The sequence below is a fragment of the Echinops telfairi genome, unplaced genomic scaffold (genome assembly GCF_000313985.2).
Source record: "Echinops telfairi isolate 266 unplaced genomic scaffold, ASM31398v2 ScPeMD7_443;HRSCAF=831, whole genome shotgun sequence".
NCBI classification, from domain to species: domain Eukaryota; kingdom Metazoa; phylum Chordata; class Mammalia; order Afrosoricida; family Tenrecidae; genus Echinops; species Echinops telfairi.
Genome location: NW_022104341.1, coordinates 1,490,439 through 1,517,181, shown reverse-complemented (window position 1 = coordinate 1,517,181; position 26,743 = coordinate 1,490,439). Strand labels below are relative to the sequence as shown.

The window sequence follows — 26,743 nt, the reverse complement described above, 5'->3', positions numbered from 1 at the left end:
AGGACAAAATAGTAACTTGTAAGGTATCAAGGGGGTGGGGGGTGAAAACGAGAAGCTGATACCAAGGGCTCAAGTAGGAAGAAAATGTTTTGAAAATAGCAACAAATGTACAAATGTGCTTGACACGATGGATGGAGATGAGTTGTACGAGCCCCCAATAAAATGATTTTAAAAAATAAATCTAAGTCCCTGTCGCATTGTTTCCCAAGCACGGACCTCAAGGGCGTCGGTCCTGACTTTCTGCGGGTTCCCTTGGTCGTAGTGTGGGGAATGTGGGGTAACCCGGGGGTTCTGGGATGCGACAGGAGCCTGGCAGAGGCGGTGTCCGAAGGACGTGGCTTTGGAGAATGTACCGTGTCTTGGGGCCGAGTGACTTGTCCTTAGCGCTGGCCTGCGTTCGGGGACTAAGCTTTGGGAGCTCAGGGGCTGGGGGGGTGGGGGGGGGGCACAACTCTGGGATAAGAATTTAATCATGACCATAATCTGGGGAAAGGCACAGCCGCGTCCGGGGTACATAATACGGGTTTCCAACCACGTTCTTCACGATCCCTTTTTGTCACTAACGGTGCACTGACGCCTAGTGCCCTTTTTGCTCACCACCTTGCCCGGTAAAGCTAAGGGCAGAAAAGGATTGGAATCGCTAAAGTCAGGCTTAAAGGCGCGGCACACCTTCCTTGTACTCCATCTACTGAAGGGCCACAGCCCTCATTTTGGAAGTTCACGATTTTACAGTGGCGTCCTTGCTTGGCTTTTGCTCCTTGAGAGCGTTTCTGTTCCTTAAAGCTAAACAGGACTGATAGCCAAGTTCAGGTAAAGAGGAAAAAACTGGCTGAATGACAAATTTAAGTCGTTTGTTTTTCTCATTTTTAATATTGGCTTTAAGATCTGAATGACATTAACAGCATTTTACCTCTGATAGCACACCAAGTTTGGGGGAAGGCAGTGGAAGAAGAGTGCACGTCACCAAGGATCTTACCAGTGCATTCTGCTACAGAGCAGAAGCAAGTAGTGGGAACCCAGAACTGCTGTCAGATCACTGCTTCCATAAGCAGCTCTGTGATCTCAGGCAAGTTTTCCAACTGACCAAGCCTGCTGTCTCACTTGTATTGCTGAGGCAAATTCCTTTCCTAATGAAGACTCGGAAACTTGAGACACTCTCATTGAGGGTGTCTGGCCCATTGCAGTCTACTTTTCTAGTCATAACCAAGGGCTGCCAGGATATGACACAAAAAGTGCTCACACAAACCCAGGTTGTGTCAATAAATCTGTGACATCGTTGTTTATAAACAATGTGTATTAATACTGCATGCACTCACCAGCAAAAAAAAAGCTGTTCTCTCACAAGTATATATATGCCTATTTAAGTAGCAGTGGGGATAAATGCCAAGTATAATTTTTTCTTCCCAAAAGCTAGCTGCATCTCAATATTGATGGAATTTCCCCCAGACACCTGTCCTTTTCTGTAGGAAAAAAAATTCACAACTGCTTTCTAAACTAATAAACAGCATTAGGGGGCACAGGGGCTAAGGAGCCCCAGTGACACATGCTCGCCGAAGGATCAGTAATGAACCCAGCAGCAGCAGCACTGGGGAGAAAAGGATTAGATTATAGGCACTGTACAGCAGTTCGTTCTAGTCTCTCTCACAGGCTCACGATGAGTCAGAAATCGACTTAAAGGTAATAACACAGGGGGGCTGGGGATTAATAGACTTCTAAATATAAGTTCCAGGTATCTAGAGTTCATATGTAGTGTGTGTGTGTGTATACATATACACACTCATACATACACACATATGCTATTCATTTTGTGATGAAACATCAGTAAAGGACAAATCAGACTTTGTTTATTAAAAAAATACTTTACAGGAAAAAAAAAACCTCTATGCATTCCATTGTCCTATTTTACAAAGAAATAGCTTAACAATTTAACACACTTAGACAACTACAAAAAAAGCACGGTGTTAAAAGGATTATTCACACAAATTTAGATTTAAGACTATATTCATTAAAAACTTTTTTAAAACACGTTATTGTCAATAAACAAACTAAGGCCACACAACGCAAATAGTCCACCAGGCAAATTATACATTTCATCTATATGCAAAGACCTCTTAGATAAATTAAAGCCACAGGAAAAAGTCTTAGCTGCCAATCAAAATGGAGTTTAGTCACAGAAAACACTATTACATGAAAATTTACAACATGTGATAGAAGTATACGTAAGTATTTCTTTAGAATTGAAAGTGCTATATTAAGAGACTGTAGTGGTCTCAATTACATGCACAAGTGGATTATAAAAAAATGTATGAAGAAAATGGAAGGCCATAATATTTATGGATACTTGCTTTTAAAGCAACAAACTTTCAGGATAAGGATGTCCCGTAGGTGCTAAAGAAAAAAATGTCTTGTGCATTTCCTCTACATCTGCATAACCAAGAAACCTCTTTTTAAAAATTAAGACTTAGCACAAATGTGAACTTCTGATATGTGCTAGTGAAAGGTTTTTTTTGTAACCTATAGCATTGATAAAGTAGACTCAATTATCCTTAAGGTATAAATGCAAATTAAAGTTTTCATGGCAAAGATGAGGAGCATCAGAAATTTCATGGAAGAATATAATTAAAATATAATGGAATTTTCTCACAAATGCTTTGAAGCTCCATTATAAAAATGAAAATATAACAGGCTAGTATTAATGATCATGAATATATTCATGAATGATTTTTATAGATTTTGGAGTCTTATCCTTCTATTTTGCATTTAGGCAGAATATTTATAAATGGAATTGCAATACTCATGTTTCTCCAGGGACTGTTAAGTGTGAACTTTCTGCCCATTAAGACTGAGCCAAGACACCTTTTCCTAAGGTTTAGTAAGGAATTTTATTAATAAGCTCCTTCCCCCGAAACACAAGTGGTCATAATGAGTCAACTGATGTCCCAAGTGTCTCTAAAAGGAAAGGGCACTTTTCAAAAGTCTTTAATTTAAAATAATAAAGTACCAGTTAAATTCTAAGTATTGAATAAGCAAATTAAAAGTACAATCATAAAATACGAAAAAGAGAGTTCATGTTTAGAGTTAAAACTTCAGAGAGGGAGTGAATGTGTAGGTTTTTATTATTATTGCTTTGTGAATTTGGATCATAATTCTAACTCCTAGCATATTTTTGTAATAATTACAGAATGACTCCTGGGGCAAGGGGAAGACTTTCTGATTGGGTACCATAAAATCACTCGTTAGTAAGTTAGGTGTTCATTTAGTGGATCTTTTCTGTAAGCACATTTAAAATCCATTCCTCCACTCCAAACTCTACTGAAACTTAGAGCCACACTCTGCAAATAATCTCAAAAAAGTTGGCACAACAGATAACACACCAAAAAGGAAGATCAGTTTAAAATTTCAGGTACAACTTCACTGCCATCACTGTTACAAATCAGAAGATGCCAGACTGCTCCATGCCTCACTCCACCAAACTAAATAATTTAACAATAGAAAAGTTGCAATAATTGGTATCACTATCCTAGGATACTGCTTTGAAAGCAGTAAACTCAAAATTGCCACTTTTATATTCATCAGTCTTTAAAGCATGCTATTAAAATCTAATACTCACATAGGACATTCAGAGTTTCCAGATACATTACTAGCTAAATGTTTCTTTCTCCATTCTATTTGCAATTCTAACATACAATGAATGTATTATATTAGTACATGATTTTAAACATTTTTATACTCCTTTGATGGGTTTATATTGGAGGTGAGGGTCGAATGTTTTATAAAAAGAAAGCGGGGATTCACTTTGACTGTAAGGTCTTTGCAGCTCCGCTGGTTCCTGAGTGACTACACACAGTGCCGGCTGTCAGGAGACAGTCTCCGTGTTTATCAGCTGTGACCAGCTGAGATGGCAGAGGGCATCTGCTGGATGGCAAGTAGGAAATGGGGAAACTGGATCTTGGAAGACAAGGAAAATAAAAATAAAAGTTTTTGCTTTAACAACTTTGCTCTTCATTATTATTTTAAAAAGCAAATGTTGCCTGAGAAGAATTTTACTTTGCACGGCCTGGTAAAGCTCTAGAAATTCTTCAGGACAGAAAAACAAAAACAATAACCCAAACCACACATTTGTGATTTAATCCCATCCCCTCCATCCCTCCCCTCTCCCTCCCGCAAAACAACAAAAACAAAAAACACCCTCCAAGGCAGGTCCCTTAAAAACTAGTCTTGATAAACTAGAATTTACCCCAGAATTTATACCCAAGATTTAAAAACACCTCTGCAAGAATCACATTACCTTTCATATTGTACTAATTACCTTATTTACAAGAACTAAACCCAACATCACTTCCAATTCATAACTGGTTTACATTGAAATGTTTCTCTATTTGTCTCCATCCTTTGTAACAAAGAATACATACATATACATATATATATAAGGAATAATACAGATTCTAACTAATCACTGCAGTATTTTGCTGATGATTACTTTTCTATCGGTTTACACGGTGACCTCTATACTTTGCTAATATGCATTTAACTACACAATATTGCACAAAGTAATATTTATATAAGATTTAACCTATTTCTTGAATCTTTTTAGAGAAAATTCTTATTGTATATTTCAGAAGATGCAGCTAAATTTTCATGGTGACAGACATAATACAGCAGCATCTTTTCTTCTTTTTTGTTTGTTTGCCTATGATAATGTGTATGTTCCTAATCTCATCCTGGGGGGTGGGGGGGGATCTCCAAATTACACTGTAACCAGGTAGATAAACAAGAATCTGGTCATAGGTGTGGGGAATACGCTTCCTTTGATAAACAAAAGCCCTACTGTATTAACTTAGAGAAAGTGAAATTTGTTTCACATTGACATTTTAAAATAACAGAAAGTTAAAGATCACCTGAGCTATAAGCGGTGCCATTAAAAAAAAAATTAGGCACTAAGCATTAGGCAACCTAAAACTCTAGGATTAAATCTAATGGCATAATCCTTCAGAAAGAAGCGACACAGAAATAGTGAATAAACCCCAGTATTCACCAGTTAAAAATATGTACTGAAAATGTATCATAATAGATTTTTATCATGAAGAGGTTGACACTAGATGACAAGAAGAATAGTTCCAAATTCTGATGGTCAGAATACGGCAGTCTCATGAAAGATGGATGCCATTCTTTAAATTTGACCCTTGTGATTAGTTTAGGAAGCAAGAGAGTCCACACAAAGTGTGAGGAGGCTAAGAAGCAGAGCGAGAGTTTCATGTCAGCATTATCTCTTTTACTCAAAGTATCTTCTATCATCAGGTTATTTTAGAAAAGATTAATGAACCATGGATAATGAATGACCAAGGACGATTCAACTTTAGATTTATTTTTTTTTTTTTAATCAAAATACCCACTGGGCTTTAAATAACAGACACCAAAAAAAAAACCCCAAACCCGACAGTTTGGATCAGAAAGTGCTATGCTTTCCCTTTTGTTAAGAAACCAAGAGTCACTGGATTTGCCTTTAAAAGGACTTGTTCTTTGTGGCTGGAACTAAATAACTTACTTGCCCATGGCCAACATGCAGGAACCCACTCCAACAAGCTATACCATTTTAACTGCAGAAAGGGAACTTGTGCCATAAAGACACAGTACTGACCCATAAATCTGATCGCCGATCATGAAAGCAGCAAATATGGCATGAGGCAAGGCAAGATCAAATTAAGGAAAGTGAATAACTTACCAAATAAGAATCTGTTATTCCAGAGAATTGTCATTTTGAATTGAAGAGATTGAATTGTTACCTCACACCTTAAAACAGAAAGTAGCAGCAGACCCACTATTACATACTGTACTAACGGGATAAGATACAACTCTTAACTTTGCATAATCTGTGTAAAAAAGATATGCTTGACATTTGTGGAATGTCATTTCTCTTTATAGAATTATAGGCAAGATTTCTCCAATAAAACTTAACTTAAGCCAGTTATAAAACTATAACTTCACATCAAAATTTAAAAAAGTTAAAAAATGTGTTTGAATATGTACATATCACACAGGAGTGCTCGAATGCTCCTGCAGATGATGTTGCTGGCCAGATTCCAGTCTGCTCTCCACCTTCAGAGCTGGAATGGGCTGAGTCATCTGATCGTGGGCTGGGTTAAGCTCTGAAGAAGATGGGCAGGACGAGGAAGCTGTCAAAAGCTGCATCTCCGTGCATGCTTCTTCTGACTCAGTTTTTATCCTCAGACATTGGGAGTCAACTTCTAATTCTCGATTTCCAGTTAAACTACAGTCCATGTTAGCAGAGCTTTCTGTGTTAGGAGTGGCTTCCACAACTGGATGGTACTGTTTAAGCCTTATATGCCAGGCTAAACTACACACTGCCGACACTGTTTTGAACTGATGAATGACGTTTCTGGGGATGAAGTAGATATCATTGTCACACAGCTGAATTCTTGCGTACCGAATGCCTTCCCGCCTCATTTGGTTTAGTTTCGCTTCATCTACCCACTGCACACACTGAAGGGAGAAAAAAAAAAGGCACAGTGCTTAAAATAAATACATCATAATTTAGTCAAGTGTTATATAACTAGCACAGTGCAAGTGAGAACAAAGGGTGTTATTATTAATCAAAATAAAGTTAAGCAACACTAAATGGAACGAAGCTTTCTAAAATTTCCTGTAATTCTTGGGAAACATTTCTCCACATATTTTACTACCTTTCTAATAACAGAATTTGAGCCCTAGTGGCACCATAGTTAAAGCACGCGGCTGCTAACCCCAAAGTTGGCTGTTGGAACGCACCAGCCCTTCTGTTGGGAGAAGATGTGGCAGTCTGCTTCTATGAACATTTAGGGACTTGGAAGCCCTATGGGACAGTTCTACCCTACCCTACAGCATTGATATACACTGAATCAACCTCACACAAGTAACAGCATATAAGGGGGTACCCAAGAAAAATGTAATTTTTTCCCAAAGGTATGTATTTAAATTTTTTACAAAACAACCTATCACCTTCAAAGTACACTCCATTATACTTAATGCATTTGTCAAATCTGTGATTCCATTCTTGGAAACATATTTTTTGGAAGGTGTGACTTTTTAAAAAATCATTTTATTCGGAGCTCGTACAGCTCTTATCACAATCAATAAATGCATCCATTGTGTCAAGCCCATTTGTACTTATGTTGCCATCATAATTTTCAAAACATTTTCTTTCTACTTGAGTCCTCTTGGAAGCATTTTTCGAACTCATCTGTTTGGGTGGCTGACAGCATATCCCTCGTTTTTTTCTTCACCTCTTCTATGTCCTCAAATCGCTGTCCTTTCCTACTCCTTTTCATTTGCGGAATTAAAAAGTCCCGTGGAGCAAGGTCAGGTGAGTAAGGTGTGTGGGGCAAGAGAGGCAAACACTGTTTTGTCAAAAACTGGTGCACTGAGATGGCTACATGAGCAGGTGTGCTGCCGTGGTGTCGAAACCAATCCCCCATCTGCCACAAACCAGGCCTTTTTTGTCATATAGTTTTGTCATCTTTTCAGAACCACTAAATAGAAAACTCGATTAATAGTCTGACCTGGTGGAAAGAACTCCAAATGCACTACAAGTTGACATTTTCATCTGTTCCAGAAGTTGACAGACATTCAGAACGAGGTGTGTCATCAATCAACATTCCACCTTTTTTGAAATGAGAAAACCACTCATACACTTGAGTTTTCCCACAGCACTGTCCTTGTAAGCTGTGCTCAACATTACAACCTGCATTTTTCCCAAGCAGGAAACAAAATTTCATAGCCGCACTGTTCTCTTTAATCAGCTATCACAAAAACTGAAGTTCGAGTGAAGCTGCTTTTACGAAAAAATTCACTGTGACCACAGAGAACCTTCCCACATGACACTACAGGGTGCACTAACTCAGAGCCAGTTGCTGGATGCTTGGCTAGTAGGAAAAACATGTACTATGAAAGCCCCATCCAGTTGGGCTTTTTTCTGGGTTTTTTTGTTTGTTTTGTTTTGCTTTGTTGTTTTTTTTTGGGGGGGGGTACCCCCTCGTACAGTTAATCTTCTCATAACCATATTATTTTTCACTTTTATTTTTTTGTTGAGACCACGTATTTTTATTAAAGAAAGACATGCTAATTCAAGGGGAAACATTTTCTCTGTATTATTAATTTTGATGCAAGATGTAGGACACTTGTCTCGAGAGAACACCAGTGATAGGATTGATGGAGTAAAGCCTGCTTCTTCAGATTCACACAGCCACAGACAGAAGTCCCTCCTAGGTGGCAGCAAAGTCCCTCCTAGGTGGGATAGGAGCTTCCCAAGAAACCTAACAGGCTGAAAATGTTGCTGGGAACCATGTATCTTCATAGGGTTAAAGTCAGAATGACTCAAAACCTAAATTCTCAGCAGCCCTATCCAGAGTGTCCAAGACTGTGTTATCTTTACAGGAACAGAGAACCTCATCTTTCTTGCTGAGAGCAGCTGGTAGATTCGAACCACTATTCGGCACCCCAAACCACTATACCAGCAAGATGACTTCAGCATGGTTCAGCAGATCATTTAAATGAGTCTTGTTATGCATGGCTAAATATCAATATCCTTAGCCATGTAAAGGACAGCATTTGTCTTCTTCTGTTGTACCATTTGATTTTTTTCATGCAAGGGCACATAGTACAACACTGTCCACAAGCAGAGCTGGCTGGCCTAGGTCCTATAATCATCCCAGGCCCACATGGAACCCCAAAGACTGCAGGGTCCTTAAGCATTCAGTTTAGAGAACTCTGCTTTAAACAATTTTTAACACCCACTTCCTACAACACAGACGAAATCCAACTCTTAGAGAAAATGCAAAGTAAAATGGGCATGGATATTTATTTCCAGTATCAAATTAAAATGGTAATTTAAAAAAAAGAATTGGCTCATCTCCTCCCCGAGACCCCTCTGCAAGGGGATCTCCAGTGGCCTACTAATGGGCTTTGGGTCTCCACTCCGCACTCCCCCCATCATTCACTATGGTAAGATTTTTTTTTTGTTCTGATGATGCCTTATACCTGATCCCTTCGACACCTCATGGTTGCACAGGCTGGTGTGCTTCTTCCATGTGGGCTTTGTTGCTTCTGAGCTTGATGGCCGCTTGATTACCTTCAAGCCTTTAAGACCCCAGATGCTACGGGCACCATCAGCTTTCTTCGCCACATTTGCTTATGCACCCATTTGTGGAGATGAGCCAGTCAGGGTGTGATGTAACAACGATGAAAAATACAACTTTCCTCTAGTTCCTAAATGTTTCCTCCCGGCTCCCACTACCATGACTCGAATTCGACCTTGCAAGTCTGGCTAGCCCAGAGGATGTACAGATAGGAACTGGAAATACAGGGAATCCAGGGCAGATGAGCCCTTCAAGACCAGTGGTGTGAGTGGCGAAACAGGGAAGGTGGAGGGAGAGTGGGTAGGAAAGAGGGAACCGATTACAAGGAACTATATGTGACCTCCTCCCTGGGGGACAGACAACCGAAAAGTGGGTGAAGGGAAACGTCGGACAGGACAAGATATGACAAAATAACAATTTATAAACTATCAAGGGCTCATGAGGGAGAAGGGAGCGGGGAGGGAGGGGAAAAATGAAGACCTAATGCCAGGGGTTTAAGTGGAGAGCAAATGTTTTGAGAATGATGAGGGTAATGCATGTACAAATGCGCTTTACACAACTGATGTGTGTATGGATTGTGATAAGAGTTGTATGAGCCCCTAATAAAATGATTTAAAAAAAATAAAATAAAATGAAAGAATTACCTGGGAAACTGGAGGTTCATGAAGGTCCAACTGAAGTCTCTGTACGACATCAGTAAAATCTTCAGCATGAAAACAAATTACGTCTTTGGTTATGCGAGGTTGGTCGCTCCTGAGTGATGAAATTCAGAACTACATTTCAGGTCAATCATCTCACAGTGGAAAGCGATGCACAGTGAGCGTTCCTGCCCACCTGAAATGCCGCTACTAGCATAGGGGCAGATGTGTAATTCCTAAAGACTACGTATGTATGTGCTGCTTTTACCAACTCAAAGAAAATAAAACACATCAGTGAAAAGTCATGAAGATCAGATTCGTTGTTGCATAACAGTGATGCTGAAAACCAAGGGTCTTCTACATTATTTGTATTTGCAACCTTCCCCACCACCTTGCCCAGCCATCTCTACTGCTACTCTGGAGTGTCATCAGAAGGAAACGCAGTGGGGAAAACACGTCTCAGCCACACTCATGTCACACCTTCTGAGTCAGCATTGGCTTGATGGCAGCTAGTTTGAGTTTGAGTTGAAGTTTTCAAGTTTTAAAGCACAAGGAAAACCTGAATAATCTTTAACTGGAAATATTTTCTAAGTATGACTGAACAACACATGTAAATCTTTAAAAATAATCCATGTGTAAATAGATTTTATGCATGCAAAATATAACCTATAATATTTTACATAATATATAGATACAAAGGGGCTTCAAAATGTCCATGAAAATATTCCACTATTTTTTCATTCCATTTTTCTATGAATACTTTCAAGTAACTCATACAAGAGGAAAAGGTCCCTGAAGTCACAAATATGAAAAAAGGAAAATACATTTATTAAGTTATCCTCTATGTTCTGAACTTTAAGAGTATCCACGTTTCTTAGATAATGCTAGTCAGCTTTGCCTTTGTGTCCTATTAACTTACCATTCACCAAACTGTACAGCTTTCAAAACCCCAACAGCAGCCGTACTCTGCCAGTCAAACCCCTGACCTACATGGTCAGCATGAGCTCTGGTCCTATCTTCAAAAAGGACTTCACGGGGTTCACTGGTCCGAGGTAGGTACTGAAGATTTTTTATTTCATTCATTGATCTGAGTTCATTTGGTTATGAAGCAAAGGGGAAAAAGCAAGGAAGGAAGAGACACACATACATTACTGTCAATAATGAGTGAAAAGGTTTCAGGGATTTTGATCATTAGCTTTAACTACACTACATTGTAACTCTTATATTGAACTCAATGTGAAGGCCTTTCTTTTCTTGTGAACCTTAAGTAGAAACGATCTTTCCTCATTAAAGTTCAAATGTAGCATTAGCTGAGTCATAATCTAGTCTATGGCAGTCAGTGTGGTTTGGTTTTGGAGTAAGAGAAAATACAATTCAAGGTATAGGGTAGTATGTTTCTTCACTAAGGCATCCTCCTTTCTCTCTTTCAAAATGCTCTACTAGACTTCTGGCTTAAAACAAACTAAGGACCTACATCTCCTCCTCCCACATTAAAAGAAAAGTACAAAGATTCAAACTAAATACAGTAGGAGGGAGGGGCAGAGTATGGGAAGAATCTTAGGGGTTTAGAAAAAAAATTAGTGATGAATACAAGGGAATTGCATTTATTATGCGCTCAAATTTTTATATAAAGACAAAGATGATAATTAATGAATAAGAAACAACAAAAGTAACAGGAAAGGAATTAGTGGATGAGCAATCTCAATACACTTCTAGAAGACGGAAAATAATGATAAGTACCTTAAATTAATAAAGCAAGTCACAGATCTAGAGTACACAAGAACTGCAGACAAAAAGACAGCAGGTCAGCCCAACAGGTTAAAATTCAGATAAGCTAGACATCATGGTGATAATGGAGAGAAAAGACGTGACACTGAAGAAAGGGGAGTCAATGTGGAATTCTGCAAATGAACCAGTTACTTTCCACATCTGCAGGCAGAAATGTGGACAGGCACTGAACCCCAAGAAATGGATGATGATTTGCCTACCCAGCATCCATCCCTCCCTTTTATTTCCCTACAGAACCCTGATTTAGATTAGGAATCCACCTCTACCCCACATGACCTCACTCAATTCCGAAGGTAGGTTCTAATAAGGCAGGCAAACTGAACTAAGTACATTCTCCTTCCCAGTTAAGTGACTTAGGATCTAATTCTAGATAATAATGTCTCAGTAAAGTGAATTCTTTCTGGCTTTTCTAGGCAGAGTTAGTTTTTGTAATGCCCACTAAACGACTTTTTTAAAAAAGTTTTTGTTATTCTCACCAAATAGTTTTGTTATTCCTGCCAAATGACTTTTCCTTGATGAGTGTGAGCAAGAGAGCATGGGAAGATGAGATGCCAATTGGATTGTATGACTTACTGTGAGTGACTGCCACCTGCTGGGTATAAGGTGAGCCAACTCAGAAGCAGGGGTGGGATTCTCTCTCAGCAAGAGAGGACAGCCAGCAAGCAGCAGAGACTACTCTCTGCACCGTGCATCTAGTTTGCCTCTTTTTGTGGAGCCTCTTCTTGGGGCTTGAATCGTGGTCTAGCACCTGACCTGATTCCTTCTGCAGCTTTGGGTATGGATTTTAGGAATGATCAGCACCATGACTATGAGTTCTGAGTTCTGTGTGATCATTGCAGCAAAGTGCAGAACCCTGAGACATAAGGGAAATACCCTAAGGCAGGGAGTGGTGACTGATGTCAGAGATGATGGAGTGGTAGAGCAGTTTGAAAAAGTAGGGTAAATTTGGGAACATATTTCACCTCCAATTTCCTAGGACTAGTCTATTAAGTTTTTCTAGAAATTATTTTTGCAAACGTGAAAACAGATCTGCTGAGGAGATGTCTGGGAAGTTTCCTAGCTTCGGTCCAAGCAAACATAGTTTCTTCTGAGATTCCAATCAGGGAGTAGAAGGGCTAGGCAAAGAGAATGACCAAAAAATGAAATGACTTAATTTCTTGAAGACATCATTGTATGATACCAGAACCAACCTACTGTGGGCTCTTAACATGCAGGATAATATATTTCTTGAATCTGTTTGAGTCAGTTATTTTTGCAGTTTGTAGCCAAAAGCATCCTAAAAAACTAACAAACAAAAAACAAGCACAGCATGTTTTCTATAAACAAATTGAATTTTCCATAAGAGCAAAACTAGCTAATGTAATCTTCTAATACCTGGGCAAAACCCTTAATATCTATGCCTGTCAATTCTATAAAGTGAAACTCCGCTATTGACAAGTGTTACCCATGTATTAACTGAACTCCCAGTAAGTCTATTGCTTTATTTTGAAGAAAGCCGTTAACAGTGTGAGTGACCAAAATAAAGCTGAAATTTAAAAATTCAACAGAAAGGTTATAAGGTAAAAGCGTAGTATGTGTCTTAGAATCAAAAGCAAAATGAGAAATAATGGGAAATATGAGGCTAATCAAACGAGGGAAATCTATTATTCATCTAATAGTAGTTCTAATAGTTTCAGAAACAACAGAGAAAATGGAGACTTACCATAGCAATTAAACAAATACTTCCACAAATGATTTAAATTTAAAAGCCTATCTACCAGACACCAGCAAGAAAATTTTGACAAAATAGAATGAAAGACCCCAAAAGAGATTCATCATTATAGAATTTCAAAATAGAAGATGCATTTAGAAAGGAAAAAAAATAGGTCACCTACAAATTAACGGTACACTGACATGAAGTTTTTTTGGGTTTGTTTTTTTTTTGACATGAAGGTTTTTAAAAAATTCTGAGATGAACTTGTTTGTCGCTAAAGACTCCAGGGCCATTCAAATCACTATCTAGGTTTGAGGGATAAGGAATCTGGAGGGATTTTTTTTTTTAAGGAAAAACAATATTCCCAAAATAGCTCATTTCAAGCTATCAACATTATAACTACTCAATGTGCAACTGATTGGTAAGTAATGTTAATAATGGCTATATAAAACAGTATAACCTGGCTCCAGTTTAGCACGATCAAAATACTTTTTATGTTGAAGAAGTGGAAACAATATATACTAATTAAGAACTGGTTTAGCAAATCTTGATTCAATCATATAATGAAAGATAATCACTTAGAAATGATATAGCTGGTGCTTGCTTCAGCAGCACATATACTAAAAAAAAGAAATGATATAGCTGTATCTTGATATAATACAAATAAGCCTAAGGGAAAGAATAAAAACTTAAAAAATAAACATCATGTAAACAATTGTTTTGTTTTTTTTACAAGAATATGAGTATACATGGACTTAATCTGAGAGACTAATATACCTAAATCACTGGTTCTCAAACTTATTTCAGAAAAATAAAACGTAGTGCCTCCCTGGCAATTAGAAACACTGTATAAAAGCCCATACGTCAGGGTGCAGTGTCAGTGTCTGCTTTTGCAGCTTCCCTGGATGGTTCTAGCATACCCCCAAGGGGTACGGTATTGCCCACCACTTTGGGAAACACTGACCTAAAAGGATAGGGATTATAATTGTTTAAAAATTCTTTTGTATTATCTTATTTTTAAAAATATCTTTGGTAGTCAAGAAGCAAACAATGGCAATTTTCATTATGGAAAGATTATGAAACATATATAGTGCGTAAGTATTTAGTAAAGTGTCAGGATTCATCATCATGTACCTAACTTCAAATGTTGTTGTTGCTGCCATCAAGTTGGCCACTGACTCCTGACAATCCAAACACAAGTACTGCCTGGTCCTGCCCCATTCCTCTAGTTGCAGATCTGACTATTGTCACCCATATGGTTTTCACTGGCTGATTTTTGGAAGTATATTACCAGGCCTTTCTTCCTAGTCTATCTTAAGTGTGGAAGCACTACTGAAGTCTCTTCACCATCAGAACATGCATGACAAGAGTGGTGGCTGCCCACGAGGCAAGTGCACTGTCCAGAAATCAAGTGTAACTAATATTATCTCAGTATTTTGAGTCGATTCCAACTCAAGTGGCCTACAGGGCAAAGCAGAACTGCCCCTGTGGATTCCTGAGACTGTGGAGTGGCTTAGTAGTTGGTGGTTTCAAACTTCTGATCCGGAGGTTAGCAGCACTTCCGAAACTCTTTTGGGATTGCTCTTTCCATACCTAAACCCATGACTATCAAACGGATTTCAACCCATAGCAACCCTATAACACACAGGAGAACTGCCCCATAAGATTCCCAAGGCTAGCAGATGGTCACATTTTCTCCCTGGGAATAGAGCTGGTGGGGTTAAATGGCCAGACGTTTTGGTTAGCAGCTAAGTTCTTAACCACCATGTTACTGGGGCTTTTTGCTCTTTCCATAATCTAAACAAATATAAATTATTATCAGTTTTACTAAATGAGATTTTTCATAGCATTACAGTAAATTAATATGCATTTGTTTTATATGTCCAAAACACAAAATGTTAGTACAATATGATTTACTGAAGTTTTGCATCATAGGGGGGGGATACACTGTTGGTTTCATTCAGCAAACACCAATCAGCTACTATTTGTCATGAAGACAGAGATGAGTAACACCAGTCCCTGTCCTCCAGGGGCTCAAAATCTAACAGCAAAGTCAACTATTTAAACAGATCATTAATGACTCAACAGGATGTTGTGTGAGCACAGAGGAGGACAAGTAATCATTTGAGGTCCAAAGAAAGGCTTCATAAGGGAAATAACATTCTAGTTTTGAAAATGTACAATTTACAACTATATCATTATTTATTCAATGATTAGAGTTGGTAATAGACCAACAACAAACAAACAAAAATGTATTAAGAGTGTTCCAGTTAGAAAGGAAGGAGGAGGAGGGGTGCCATTCAAAGTTAAAAAAACTAAAGTGCAAAGCTGCGTGAGACCATGGTTTAGAAATGGAATTCTGTATTGCTGGAGGGGACCAGAAGCAGTTAGATCTAGTAAAGACACTGCTATAGCCAGATGGTGAAAGATCCTTAGAGACCACACTAAAGAGGAATTTCTCCTTTAATCTTGCCGGCGGTTAGGACCTAGGTTTTTTACAAAGTGACAAATTAAATTTCTTTTCATTAGCATTCTGAAGAGTGTATAATGAGTGAACTAACTACTAGATGATTTACTTAAGTTCCTAAAGTAATCTTTAAAAAAATGGTTTTTAAACTATACTTGAGTTTCAATCATTTTTATAAGCAATCAATTTTAAAAAGCAAGCATTTTTGCTTATGTGAGAATACGTATTTACCGTCGTCTTTTGAAGGGTGACTTTGGCATGTCTGCTGTAGGGATCATCTGCTCTCCTGGTCTCACCCACATGATAGGCCCATCATCACTCTGGGACCTGCACTGGAGTCGAAGGCTGGACAGCGTACCCCAGGGCAAAGTCATCTGGAAACCAGATGGATGAGTCACATTTTAAAGTATATTCCAGATGATTTACAAGTTATCACCCCACGAAAAAAGGTTCAATGAAGTTGTTCATGTGTGTATGTAAAGAAACACATGGCACATTAAAGTGTTTTGTTTTATTTTTTTTTAAATGCAGTCAAGTCCTTTGTACCAATAATTTTATACACATTTTCAGTTAAACCACTAGAAGTGATTTAATTTTATTAAACAGGATTAACTTAATACTCTTTCATGGAAAAATGTCCTCTTACTGATCAAAATTTTAATAATCTCAATTAATACTCACTTTCAGAAATGGTGATTCTTCTAACATATCAAGGAACTCTGGGAAATAGTCACCAACTTCTTCATCTACTGCTCCAACAAGACTTATCTGCCTCATAGGACCTGCTCGATAGGTGCCACAGCAGTATGTCCTGTTGACCTGAAAGGGAAAAAGGGAAGAGGGAGAAAAAGGGCTGAAATACACTGCAACACAATTAAGGAATCAGAATAGGGTCTTATTTCTAATGTGGCTATTTCCTCTACATAGTAAGAATTCAATGATCAGCACCTTGCATAAAGTAATAATTACAAAAAGAACCCAAGTACAGTGACAAATATATTAATACAATATGGGCTACAAACAGAAATTTCAATGTGTAAACTTACCCTAATAGTTCCCACACCTCAAAGAAATAGGGAAAACATTAACACCCACTTAAATTTCTCTAAGTATGATGACTTTTAAACTTGATAAAAAATGTCAAGTGTTATTTTGGCGATGGGGTGAAGTCTGACTAAATAGTGAAGTTGATAGAGCAAGGGAGGGAAAAAGGTCATCACCAAATTAATCTTGCATATTCATTTTGTCCTTTTTAACCTGAAAGTCAGTTGAGTCGATTCTGACTCATAGTGATCCTGTAGGACAGAGTAAAACCGCTCCGGCTTGGTAAAGTAAAAGGGTCAATAAAAAGGAAGACCCTTAGTGAAATGGACTGACACAGGGCTGCAGCAATAGGCTCGAGGCTAGCAATGATTGTGACGCTGGTGCAGGACCAGGCAGTGTTTCATATAGTTGAACATAGGGTCGCTGTACGTTGGAACTACTCACAGGTACCGAACAACAAAAACAACAAGCTTGGCAGTCTTTACATCACACCAGACCCCAAGTTGACATATTTAAAACCATAGACCAATTGGTCCCATTATCAAACTCACTCTCTTTTGAGTTCCAAGTAAGATCTTCCATTCTGAGCAGAGTGCTCTTTTTCTTTACCCCTGCTTACACCAACCTTATTTCTCGTTCCAGTGCTTTTTCTCTCGAAACTAACCGCCCCCCTTCCCTTTTCAAAGACTAGTTCACCTCTTTTCTCCCAAACGACTTCCTGATCATCCTCCTTGTCTTTCTTTTTCTGAAACCTAATGTGACCCACACGTTACCAGTTCATTAATAAATTTAGGACACATACGATACACATGTGCAGCCTAGAGCACCCTAGGCATTCAGGGCTATAGAGAAATTGATTCCGCACAACATGGTATTATTCCTTTGGTCATTTCATGCATGTTATGTTCTTATTTTATACTACCTTCAATTTAGAATGAATGTTTTCTGAGCAAACAGGTAAGACTAAATACAAGCTGAATTCTAACCAGGAATCCATCTCAGATCAATTACCTAGCATTTTCTACCAGTCAAAATGCAGATTCAATTGAATATACATTTATACCTTTAAAAATGGATCTCCATTTGAAAATTCTAAGCAATTAAAAAAAATAATTAGCTGTTGCTGCTCTAAATGTTACGTGTTTTGCCTCAAGTAGACAGCAATTCACAAAAATGATCTAATATCTCTTACACAATTCTCCACTATTAGTTCTTCTGCAGAATTTTCAGAACCAACTTTTGCCACCACTATCATTCTCCTGCCACTTCCAGGCGCCCCCTGCCCCAGATAATTTAACATTACATTTCTACCCATGCATCCCAGAGTTAGAAAAAGAGCTTAGATCTTGTTCACAAATGGGCAACGGTTCTCAATTCCTTACAAGCCTTTCCCCTTAAGACATCTTTGGTGATTCTCAGCTACCACCTCCCACGCCAGAATTGCCTTGTGTATGTTTGTATGAACACGCTGTAAGAAGCCATGAAAGGTAGCATTGGAAAGAGGATCATTATAGGGTAGAAGGAAGAGGAAAAACAGGAAGCTTTTCTAAGTAAGCATTGATCTAACTTTTCTGAGCTAAGCATCCTAAAACATTTAATGCGCAGCACCAGTTCCAGGGATTACTCTTTCATGGATAATATGAAATACCAATCTCCTCTAACCACCTGCCCAATCTGTACTCAAGTATCACAAATTCCTTTATTTAAAAACAAAACAAAATAAAATTTTTCATCTATATAGGGCCTGGCATTTTATTGAAGGGATGTTCTAAACACCCATTATAACTTAAGGCTCCGTAACTTACAACCAAATGTGAAGACGTAGCCTGCCAAGTGGCAGTTTTTTATTTACTCAGTCTGCTAGCTTTCCAATTATGCAACTTCTAATGCATTATTAATTTGAAGGTAATCAGAATACTTTGTATCATAAATTCTCAAACTTATTTGGCCTACTAATCCCTTTACAGAAAAAAAAAATTACTCAGTAGCCCCCTGATAATTAAAAACTTTCGTAATAGAACCCATCATCCAAGATGAAACAGAGGCCTCTGATTTTCCAGCTCCCCTGGATCATTCCAGCATCCTCCAGAGGGCCCTATCACTCACTTTGGGACAACTGCTGTGTATTTTACAAAGTGAAACTGAATTCCTATTTTGATTTGCTATCACTACAAGCTTGCCTAATTCAAATACTGCTAAATTCAACAGCAAAGAACTTAACGACAACTTTTAAAACTGCAAATATCTAAGACAGTTAATATGTAACATAAGAGGGAAGGTCAAAAAGTATTGCTATAAAGTCATAGAAGCCTTTATTTAACAACAGTACCGATATATGAAGCTATCGTTTCTTGACATATCTTCCATCTAAACCTATATACTTCTGAAGGCAATGTCTCCCTCTCTCAACCCTTTCCCTGAAAGAAACTCTGATGGTGCAGTGGTTAAGTGCTTTGAGGCTAAGAGAGGCCATCAGTTCAAGCCCACCAAGTCACTCCATAGGAGAAAGAAACGGCAGTCTCCTTCCACAAAGATTACAGCCTCTGAAACTCTATGGGGCAGTCCTAATCTGTCATATAAGGTTGCTATGAGTTGGAATTGATTTGATAGCAATGGGTTTTTCAACACTTTGCCGAAGAATTCTACTCTCTTCAAATTACACCATGTCAAAATGGCAGTTTGGCACTGTTGAAGAATTTACACTGTGTACCTTTTTAATGTTCTTTTGGGTTTAGGAAGCAAAAATCTGAGTGAAGGGGTAAGAGCAGGGGTGGATGGGGTAAGGTTTTCCCATTAAAATTCTCAGAGCACAGTCCTTGCTACCCTTGAAGAATGAGTAGGAACGCTGTTATGATGAAAAAGAAATCCCCTGGTGCAACTTTCCTGGAAGTTTCTCACAAAAGCAGAACTCAATTTTCTTCCTAATAAGCAGTCATCATCATCCTGAGTCCTTTGAGAAAAGCCATCAGGAGTACCTTTTTAGAATCCTCCAAACCAGCTGGCATACCCTTTCTGCCTAGAGTGTAACTAGCCCTGCAGATGCCTCCTGGAAGCCACTGTTTTGGTGGACCTTTTTTTTAAAGTGAGACTAACACATGTGTATTACTGAAAGAGAACGTGTCTATAGCCACCCACTGATCACTGAGGCATGTTTAACATGTTTTGTTCCCTGGTAGCAATGTTTTTTTAACTTACCCTAGGCACTACAAAGCATCCTTTCTATTTGGAAAGAGAAAGCAAACTGAGGAAACAGGAAAAGAGATAATGATCTATGACCATGGAAGGTAGAAAATTTTGATGGTATCAATAATTCTGTCTAGGCCAACATGTTTATCTTCTTCTAACAAAAGAAAACCTGCATGCAAAATTACTTCTCAACGTATGAGGGAGGCACTTTAGGTTTACACCTTTATGAATTACATGACAAATACTAATGTTGTATCTATACAAGAACTAAAGCATTGCCAATATGATTCAATTTTTAGTTCATGACAAAAGATCAATCAGGCAAATAAATATGCTACACAATATACCAGGACTGGATTTTGAAAGCCACAACATACAAAGCCTACTTGAAAAACTAGCTAAAATGAACTCCCTGGAGAAAGGTTTTATTAGAAAAACCACAAGCTTCTTGCTTTCATTTTCACTTACATTAAATCTAGTTTCCTTATTCTCTCTGCATCTGGCCCCTCCTGATTTTACTTCCTTGCATAACCAGCCCAGAGCTCATGGTTTATTCCTTTCTTATAAACACTTCTTATACTCTATCCGAGTCCTTCCACCATCCCTGCCTGTAACCCCCCACTCCTGGAACATTCTAACAATAGTTTTTCCTATACGTACACTGCTACTTACACATTGGAGATGAAATTAAGAAAGAGCACCTAAATTGTGTAAATTGTGTACTAGTGTCACTAAGAATTTAGTATTCCCAATTAATGCCACTTAGCAATGCCCTGCACATCTACAAAGTTTGCTTTCCAATGACTCAAAGACACTCTTCATAGTTTCTACTCTACTTCCTTTTATATTCAACATAAATATAGCTTCTACTTTAAGAAAAACAAAGTAAATCAGGGTGCCCTCAATACTCTACCTCTCTGTCCCCATGCCTTCAATATTCATAAAAATCTTTCAGCACGCAGGCATCAAAGAAACCATTGCTACAAGTACAAACTCACATATAGGCCCTCCTCTAGCCAATAATACTCTCTGTAAGTCCCTCTGTCCATTTACCCTGACCTACCGCATCCCAACCATGCGGTTTCGATACAATGACCCCACATTTCCCGCTCCAAACCATCCCGCTATTCCCCTGGTCACAGTGACTGATTTGAGAGAAGTACATTATTAGGTGTCAACCACTTCCATATTAAAAACAGATTTTTTTTAAAGTTGCCATTGAGTTGACTCCAACTAACTCTTGTTTGTCACAGTAGAACTATGTTCAATGGGCATATATGGACATTTTTTTTTTTTCCAGAAACAGATCACCAAGCCTTTCTACCTCTGGATAGATTCAAGCCTCCAACCTTCTAGTGGTTGGTATATTTGGGGCTTTTCTCACAATGACATGGTCAGTTCCCAACTAATAAGTCCCAACTATGGGTTCAATCAATTTCTAGTCTTTAACTGTCTCGTGTTGAAATATGAACACACTATCAGGCACTTGAAGAAAGCAGCTCACATACTAAGTAAATGGACAGTGAGGGATAAAACAGAGGCAACTCAGAGAAAAGAAAATTTCAAAAGAGATATAATATCAGAGAAATAAATACTGCACAGAACAGCACCAGCTATTTTTAAAGGTGAATGAATCCTAATGTTCAAAATATTATAGCTAAATTCATATAAAACATTATAGTGAAACTCAACCGAAGGAATGGGTTATTAGATCTCCAAGAAAGCAGAAAAGATAATTAAAAATATAACAAAGGGTAAGAAAATTAGAGGCTCAATCAAGAAGTCTAGTAACCAATTAACCACCACCACCCCCCAAAAAAATGGGGAAAACTAAAAAAATAAGTTAAAAAAAATTCGTAACTGAAGGACATGCCTTTCTCTGCCCACTGTCAATTCTGACTAAAATCAACCCTACAGGAAAGATTAAAACTATTTCTAAGATTTCCAAAACTGTAAATGCTTCAAGAAGCAGAGTCCCACCTTTTTTTCTGAGGACTGGTGGATCTGTGGCACCAACCTTGCAGTTTAGCAGCCAAACTCTAACCTCACTGCTCCACCAGGACTCCTTAAATTCCCCTATTAAAATGGTCTAGATACTCATCCAACCCAACCCATTTAACCCAATGCACCACTAGGGCCAGTGAATAGAAGAAGGCTCACCCCAAGTCTTCAACTACACTACATTTTATTTCAGGACCATTTTATAGAAACACAGGTATTTATTATTATACCTCTGCGTGTGTCAGAAATATTGCATAGTAAATTTGGAAAGAAAAAAAATCATCTCAAAACACATTAATTTGGATTCTAAAATTTTACAATAAAGAGATTTAAAGCTTTCAAAGGGAACAAAAAGGGTTGCTGCAAAAGATTAAAGAATAATTACAGCAGTGGAGTTCCAACAACAATACTAGAAGCTGAAAGGAAGTAGAGCACTTCTTTTCTAAGTCTAAAGGAAAGTAACCTCCAAGCTACAATTCCTCCTATCTAAAGTAGCAATCTTAGTGTTGAAGAAAGCTTTATTCTGGATGTGTGAGTCATTCAATTCAGGCAAAAGAATTCTGAAATCCAGGATTTCAGGATTAAGGAAAAAGTCCCAGGATATATAGTTGACCCTTGAACAACAAGGGTCCAATTACACGTAGTTTTTTTAAAAAATGCTCTGTGGCACTTATCTCGGCGTGGGTAGTACATCTCTCCAGTACACTGCATGCCACAGTAAAAAGTGGTGTCGTCTCCTTGCTGAAGGGTTGAGGGGAGAAGATGAGCCAGTCAGGGTGCAGGGTAGCAACGATGAAACATATAACTTTCCTCTAGGTCTTAAATGCTTCCTCCCCTCCCCCCCCACTATCATGATCCCAATTCTACCTTACAAATCTGGCTAGACCAGAGGATGTACATTGGTACAGATAGCAACTGGAAACACAGGGAATCCAGGATAGATGACTCCTTCAGGACCAGTGGTGGAGGGGCGATGCCTGGAGGGTGAAGGGAATGTGGAGTAGAAAGGGGGAACCGATTATAAGAATCTAAGTATTGTCTCCTCCCTGAGGGATGGACAGCAGAGGGCGGAGGGAGACGTCAGACAATGTAACTTATGACAAAACTATAATAATTTATGAATTATGAAGGGTTCGTGAGGGAGAGGGGAGTGGGGAGGGAGGGGGAAAATGAGCAACAGATATTAAGGGCTCAAGTAGAAGGCAAATGTTTTGAGAATGATTAGGGCAACAAATGTACATATGTGCTTGACACGATGAATGGATGGATGGATTGTGATAAGAATTGTATGAGCCCCCCAAGATATGACAAAATACCAATTTGTGAACTATGAAGGGCTCATGAGGGAGGGGGGAGCGGGGAGGGAGGGGAAAAATGAGGACCTAATGTCGGGGGTTTAAGTGGAGAGAAAATGTTTTGAGAATGATGTACAAATGCACTTTACACAATTGATGTATGTATGGATTGCGATAACAGTTGTATGAGCCCCTAATAAAATGTAAAAAAAAAAAAAGAACTGTATGAGCCCCCAATAAAATAATTATTTAAAAAAGTGGTGTTGTCTCACGGTTCTTGCCTATTTTTCACATGTTTAGTGCAATACTGTATACACCTCAAATAACACGAGAGCTATACCAAAAGCACCAGTGATGCTGGAAGAGCTCCCATGAAACACAGCAGTCATGACAATACATGAAAAGATTGGATCACTGAGATGAAGTGTGGCTTGAGGTCTCTAGCTGCAGCTGCTAGTCATTTCAAAAGAAATGAATCCAGGATGTAAGGGCCATTGTGAGAAAAGAAAAGGCATTTATGTGAAGTCATTGCTGCAGCTAAACCAGCAAGAGCAAAAATTTTACTTCTGCGAAAAACACCTACCACGAAGACAATGCAGCTTTTATGTAGGTGCAGTATACAAATATATGTAACATATCAAATATGTATTAATTGTCCGTTACTCATAAGGCTTTTTTGGTCAGAAGTAAGTTATTAGTACTTAAGTTTTGGGGGAGTCAAAAGTTATATGTGGATTTTTGACAGTATGAGGGTCAGCACCCTGGCGCACAGCTAATCAGTACAAATTGTTCAAGGGTCAACAGCATATGAGAAAATCAATGCCTCCTGTAAAACTATATATAAGAACCACTTGTTATATAATCACACAACAAAATACTAAATACAGTGAGTTAAAAGAAATAAGCTTTCTGTCAGACTGTCATCCATGTGTCTGAATTACACATGCAGAAACTTGAATCCATGTGCAGTATCTGCTGTGTACTTTCCCCACCATAAAATTAAATTATTTTTTAAAAATAGGTGTACTAGTAGTTATATCTATCAAAATATTCTCAAAAAATGTTGAAGGAAAGCAAGCTGCAGAAAGATAAATACAACAGGTTATTTGTAAAGTTTTACAACCCACAAAAGAGTACTATATTTTAGGTGTGTTCATACATAGATAATAAAATAGATGCTTTCAAGATTTACTTGTTTGTGTATGTTGTTGCTGTGAGGAGCCACCTAGCCCAGGCACAATGAAAGGAAATACTGCCTAGTCTGTACATGCTCACAATGACTATGTATGAACCACTGTTGCAGACAAGGTGTCAGTCCACTGCCATGACAGTCTTCCTCTTTTTTGCTGACCTTCCACTTTACCAAGCATGTCTTTTTAAGATGGTAAATATTAAAGGATGATTGGAAAATGATAAATCACAGATTCAAGATACTTAATTACTTCTGGGGAGAAATGAGAAGTTTCTTCTTCAAAAAGTGAAGAAAACATATAAAGCAGGGATTCATTTAATCATATTTATAATTTCTTTATATGCAAATAAGGACGAGAAGGTTAAAGATACTCATTTGGTGGGGAGGAAGGTGGGTAATTGATATTCAAGTCACTAAGTAGGTTAGGGAATACAATCCAGAACATAAGACCAAAAAAGCAAATACCAAAATGCCATAGAGTCAATTACAATTCATAGTGACCCTATACAGGGTTTGAGGCGATCCATCTTTAAGGAACCAGATAGCCTCATCTTTCTCCCTTGCAGGGGCCAGTGGGCTTGAAATTCTCCATGTGGTTAAATATCCAAATTAGCCTGTGAGGAGGAAGTAGGATATCTTTTCTATTTTAACAAGAGAGTGAGGAAAAGATGAAAAAGTAGTTTCTTAGATCAATAGGAGCCTTATAAATACCTTATGAAGAGACAAGCTACCAAACAATCACCTATTTTAAAATAAATGCTCTAAAAATTTGTACTATGAAGAGGATACAAAAGATCTCTGGAAGGTTCTTTGGTATGTGATTCTATGAAATGTGGTCTAAAGTACTTCAATGAAGGAAATCAGAGTAATAATAGATAGCACATAATTTAAGAAAGTGAATGTAATGTACAAATGTGCTTTACACAATTGATGTACGTATGGATTGTGATAAGAGTTTGTATGAGCCCCTAATAAAAAAGATTGCTTTAAAAGTGAGTGCTTTAAACGAGTACATATAGTAAAATATATCAATGGCATCGCTTCAATATGTAATTGTTTAAAATACATATCTGACTCCTCACTCCAGACCTTATAAAAAAGAGCTTACAGGTAAAGAACTCCAGATTCTGATATGTATTTTTAAATATAAGCCCTAGATTATTATTAGGATTTGGTATGTTTGGAAGCCTCTTTATCTTGTAAATGACACCCCAAAAGCAAAGAACAAATCAAATTCTACCATCTCTCAAAATGCATGCCTTCGAGGCATGTTGAAGGAGGAACACAGAAACTGCAACACCAGGAATCAATAGGCTATTGGAGAGTGGCACCTGTCAAATGGCAGAGGTGTGTGTCAGGGTTGTATCTTTTTACTATACATATCCAAGCAGCACGCTAATCAAATATGCCTAAGACTCTGAACTATAAGAAGAAAAATGAAACATCAGGATGGGAGAAAGACTCATCATAAATGTAATATGCAGATGACAAACCTTGCTTGCAGACAAAAAAAGACTAGAGCCTTCAGCTTGATTTACATCTCAATATAAAGAAAACAAAAGTCCTCACAACTGGACCAATCACAATAAATGGAGTTGTGAAGTTGTCAAGGATTCCATGTAAGGACCCACAATCACACTCTGGAAAGCAGTAGCCAAGAAATCACACAAAGGGAGATGCTCTCAAGGAGTCCAAGAATACAAAGAACGTTTGAAACTGATTGTGGCAGCAATTGTACAATTCTGCCTGACATGACTATGGAATGATATATGTATTAACTCCCAATTATATTTTTTTAATTAACAGGGAAAAAAATCAAACATACTGCATTGCCAAATCTGCTGGGGGGAAAACAAAAACAAAAAGCAAAAAACCTCTCTTTAATGTGTTAAAAGGCAAAAATGTCTATTTGTAGAACAATTCAACAGCACCTAAACGCAGCAGGTACCTCCAAACTTGCATCGAGGAAACAAAAATGTATTAAAGAAACAAACATAAACCATTGGAAACAACTGCCATAAAAATGCACTGAGGAGCCAATGCACAGAGTAGACCATATGGCTGATCCCACTATGAGACATGCCATCCCTTGCTGGCCCAGGGCCCTAAGGGGGACAACACTGAAGACTCAGTGCCGCAACACGGAGGCAAACCACTAAAGGCGTGCGGCAGAGCAACCGTGGGAGCAGAGCAGGGAGCACCTGAGGGAGTACAAAGGACAGACTCTGGGGCCAGAGCATGGCACCCCATCGGACTTGATTGAAGGACATGCCTAGAGATCAAAAATCAGACCTTGATCTATTTACAG

At 38.3% G+C, this 26,743-nt stretch overlaps 1 protein-coding gene across 2 annotated transcripts in view; it reads right to left on the bottom strand.

Annotated features, from left to right (window-relative positions):
* Positions 1-1,822: 1,822 nt before the first annotated feature.
* RSBN1 (round spermatid basic protein 1) overlaps positions 1,823-26,743 on the bottom strand; it is a 59,705-nt gene continuing 34,784 nt past the window's right edge. Inside the window, exons 3-8 of one of the 2 annotated variants that reach the window (XR_006680221.1) lie at positions 16,399-16,536; positions 15,949-16,091; positions 10,689-10,856; positions 9,776-9,884; positions 5,723-6,501; positions 1,823-3,948 (exon numbers count right to left, since the gene is read on the bottom strand). Coding sequence is in view for 1 of the 2 variants with exons in the window: in XM_004699163.2 (XP_004699220.1) it covers positions 6,031-6,501; positions 9,776-9,884; positions 10,689-10,856; positions 15,949-16,091; positions 16,399-16,536 (1,029 nt within the window). In the remaining variant the exon portion in view is untranslated. Of the gene's footprint in view, positions 6,502-9,775; positions 9,885-10,688; positions 10,857-15,948; positions 16,092-16,398; positions 16,537-26,743 lie in introns of both variants that reach the window. The other variant, XM_004699163.2, reaches the window with a different exon arrangement.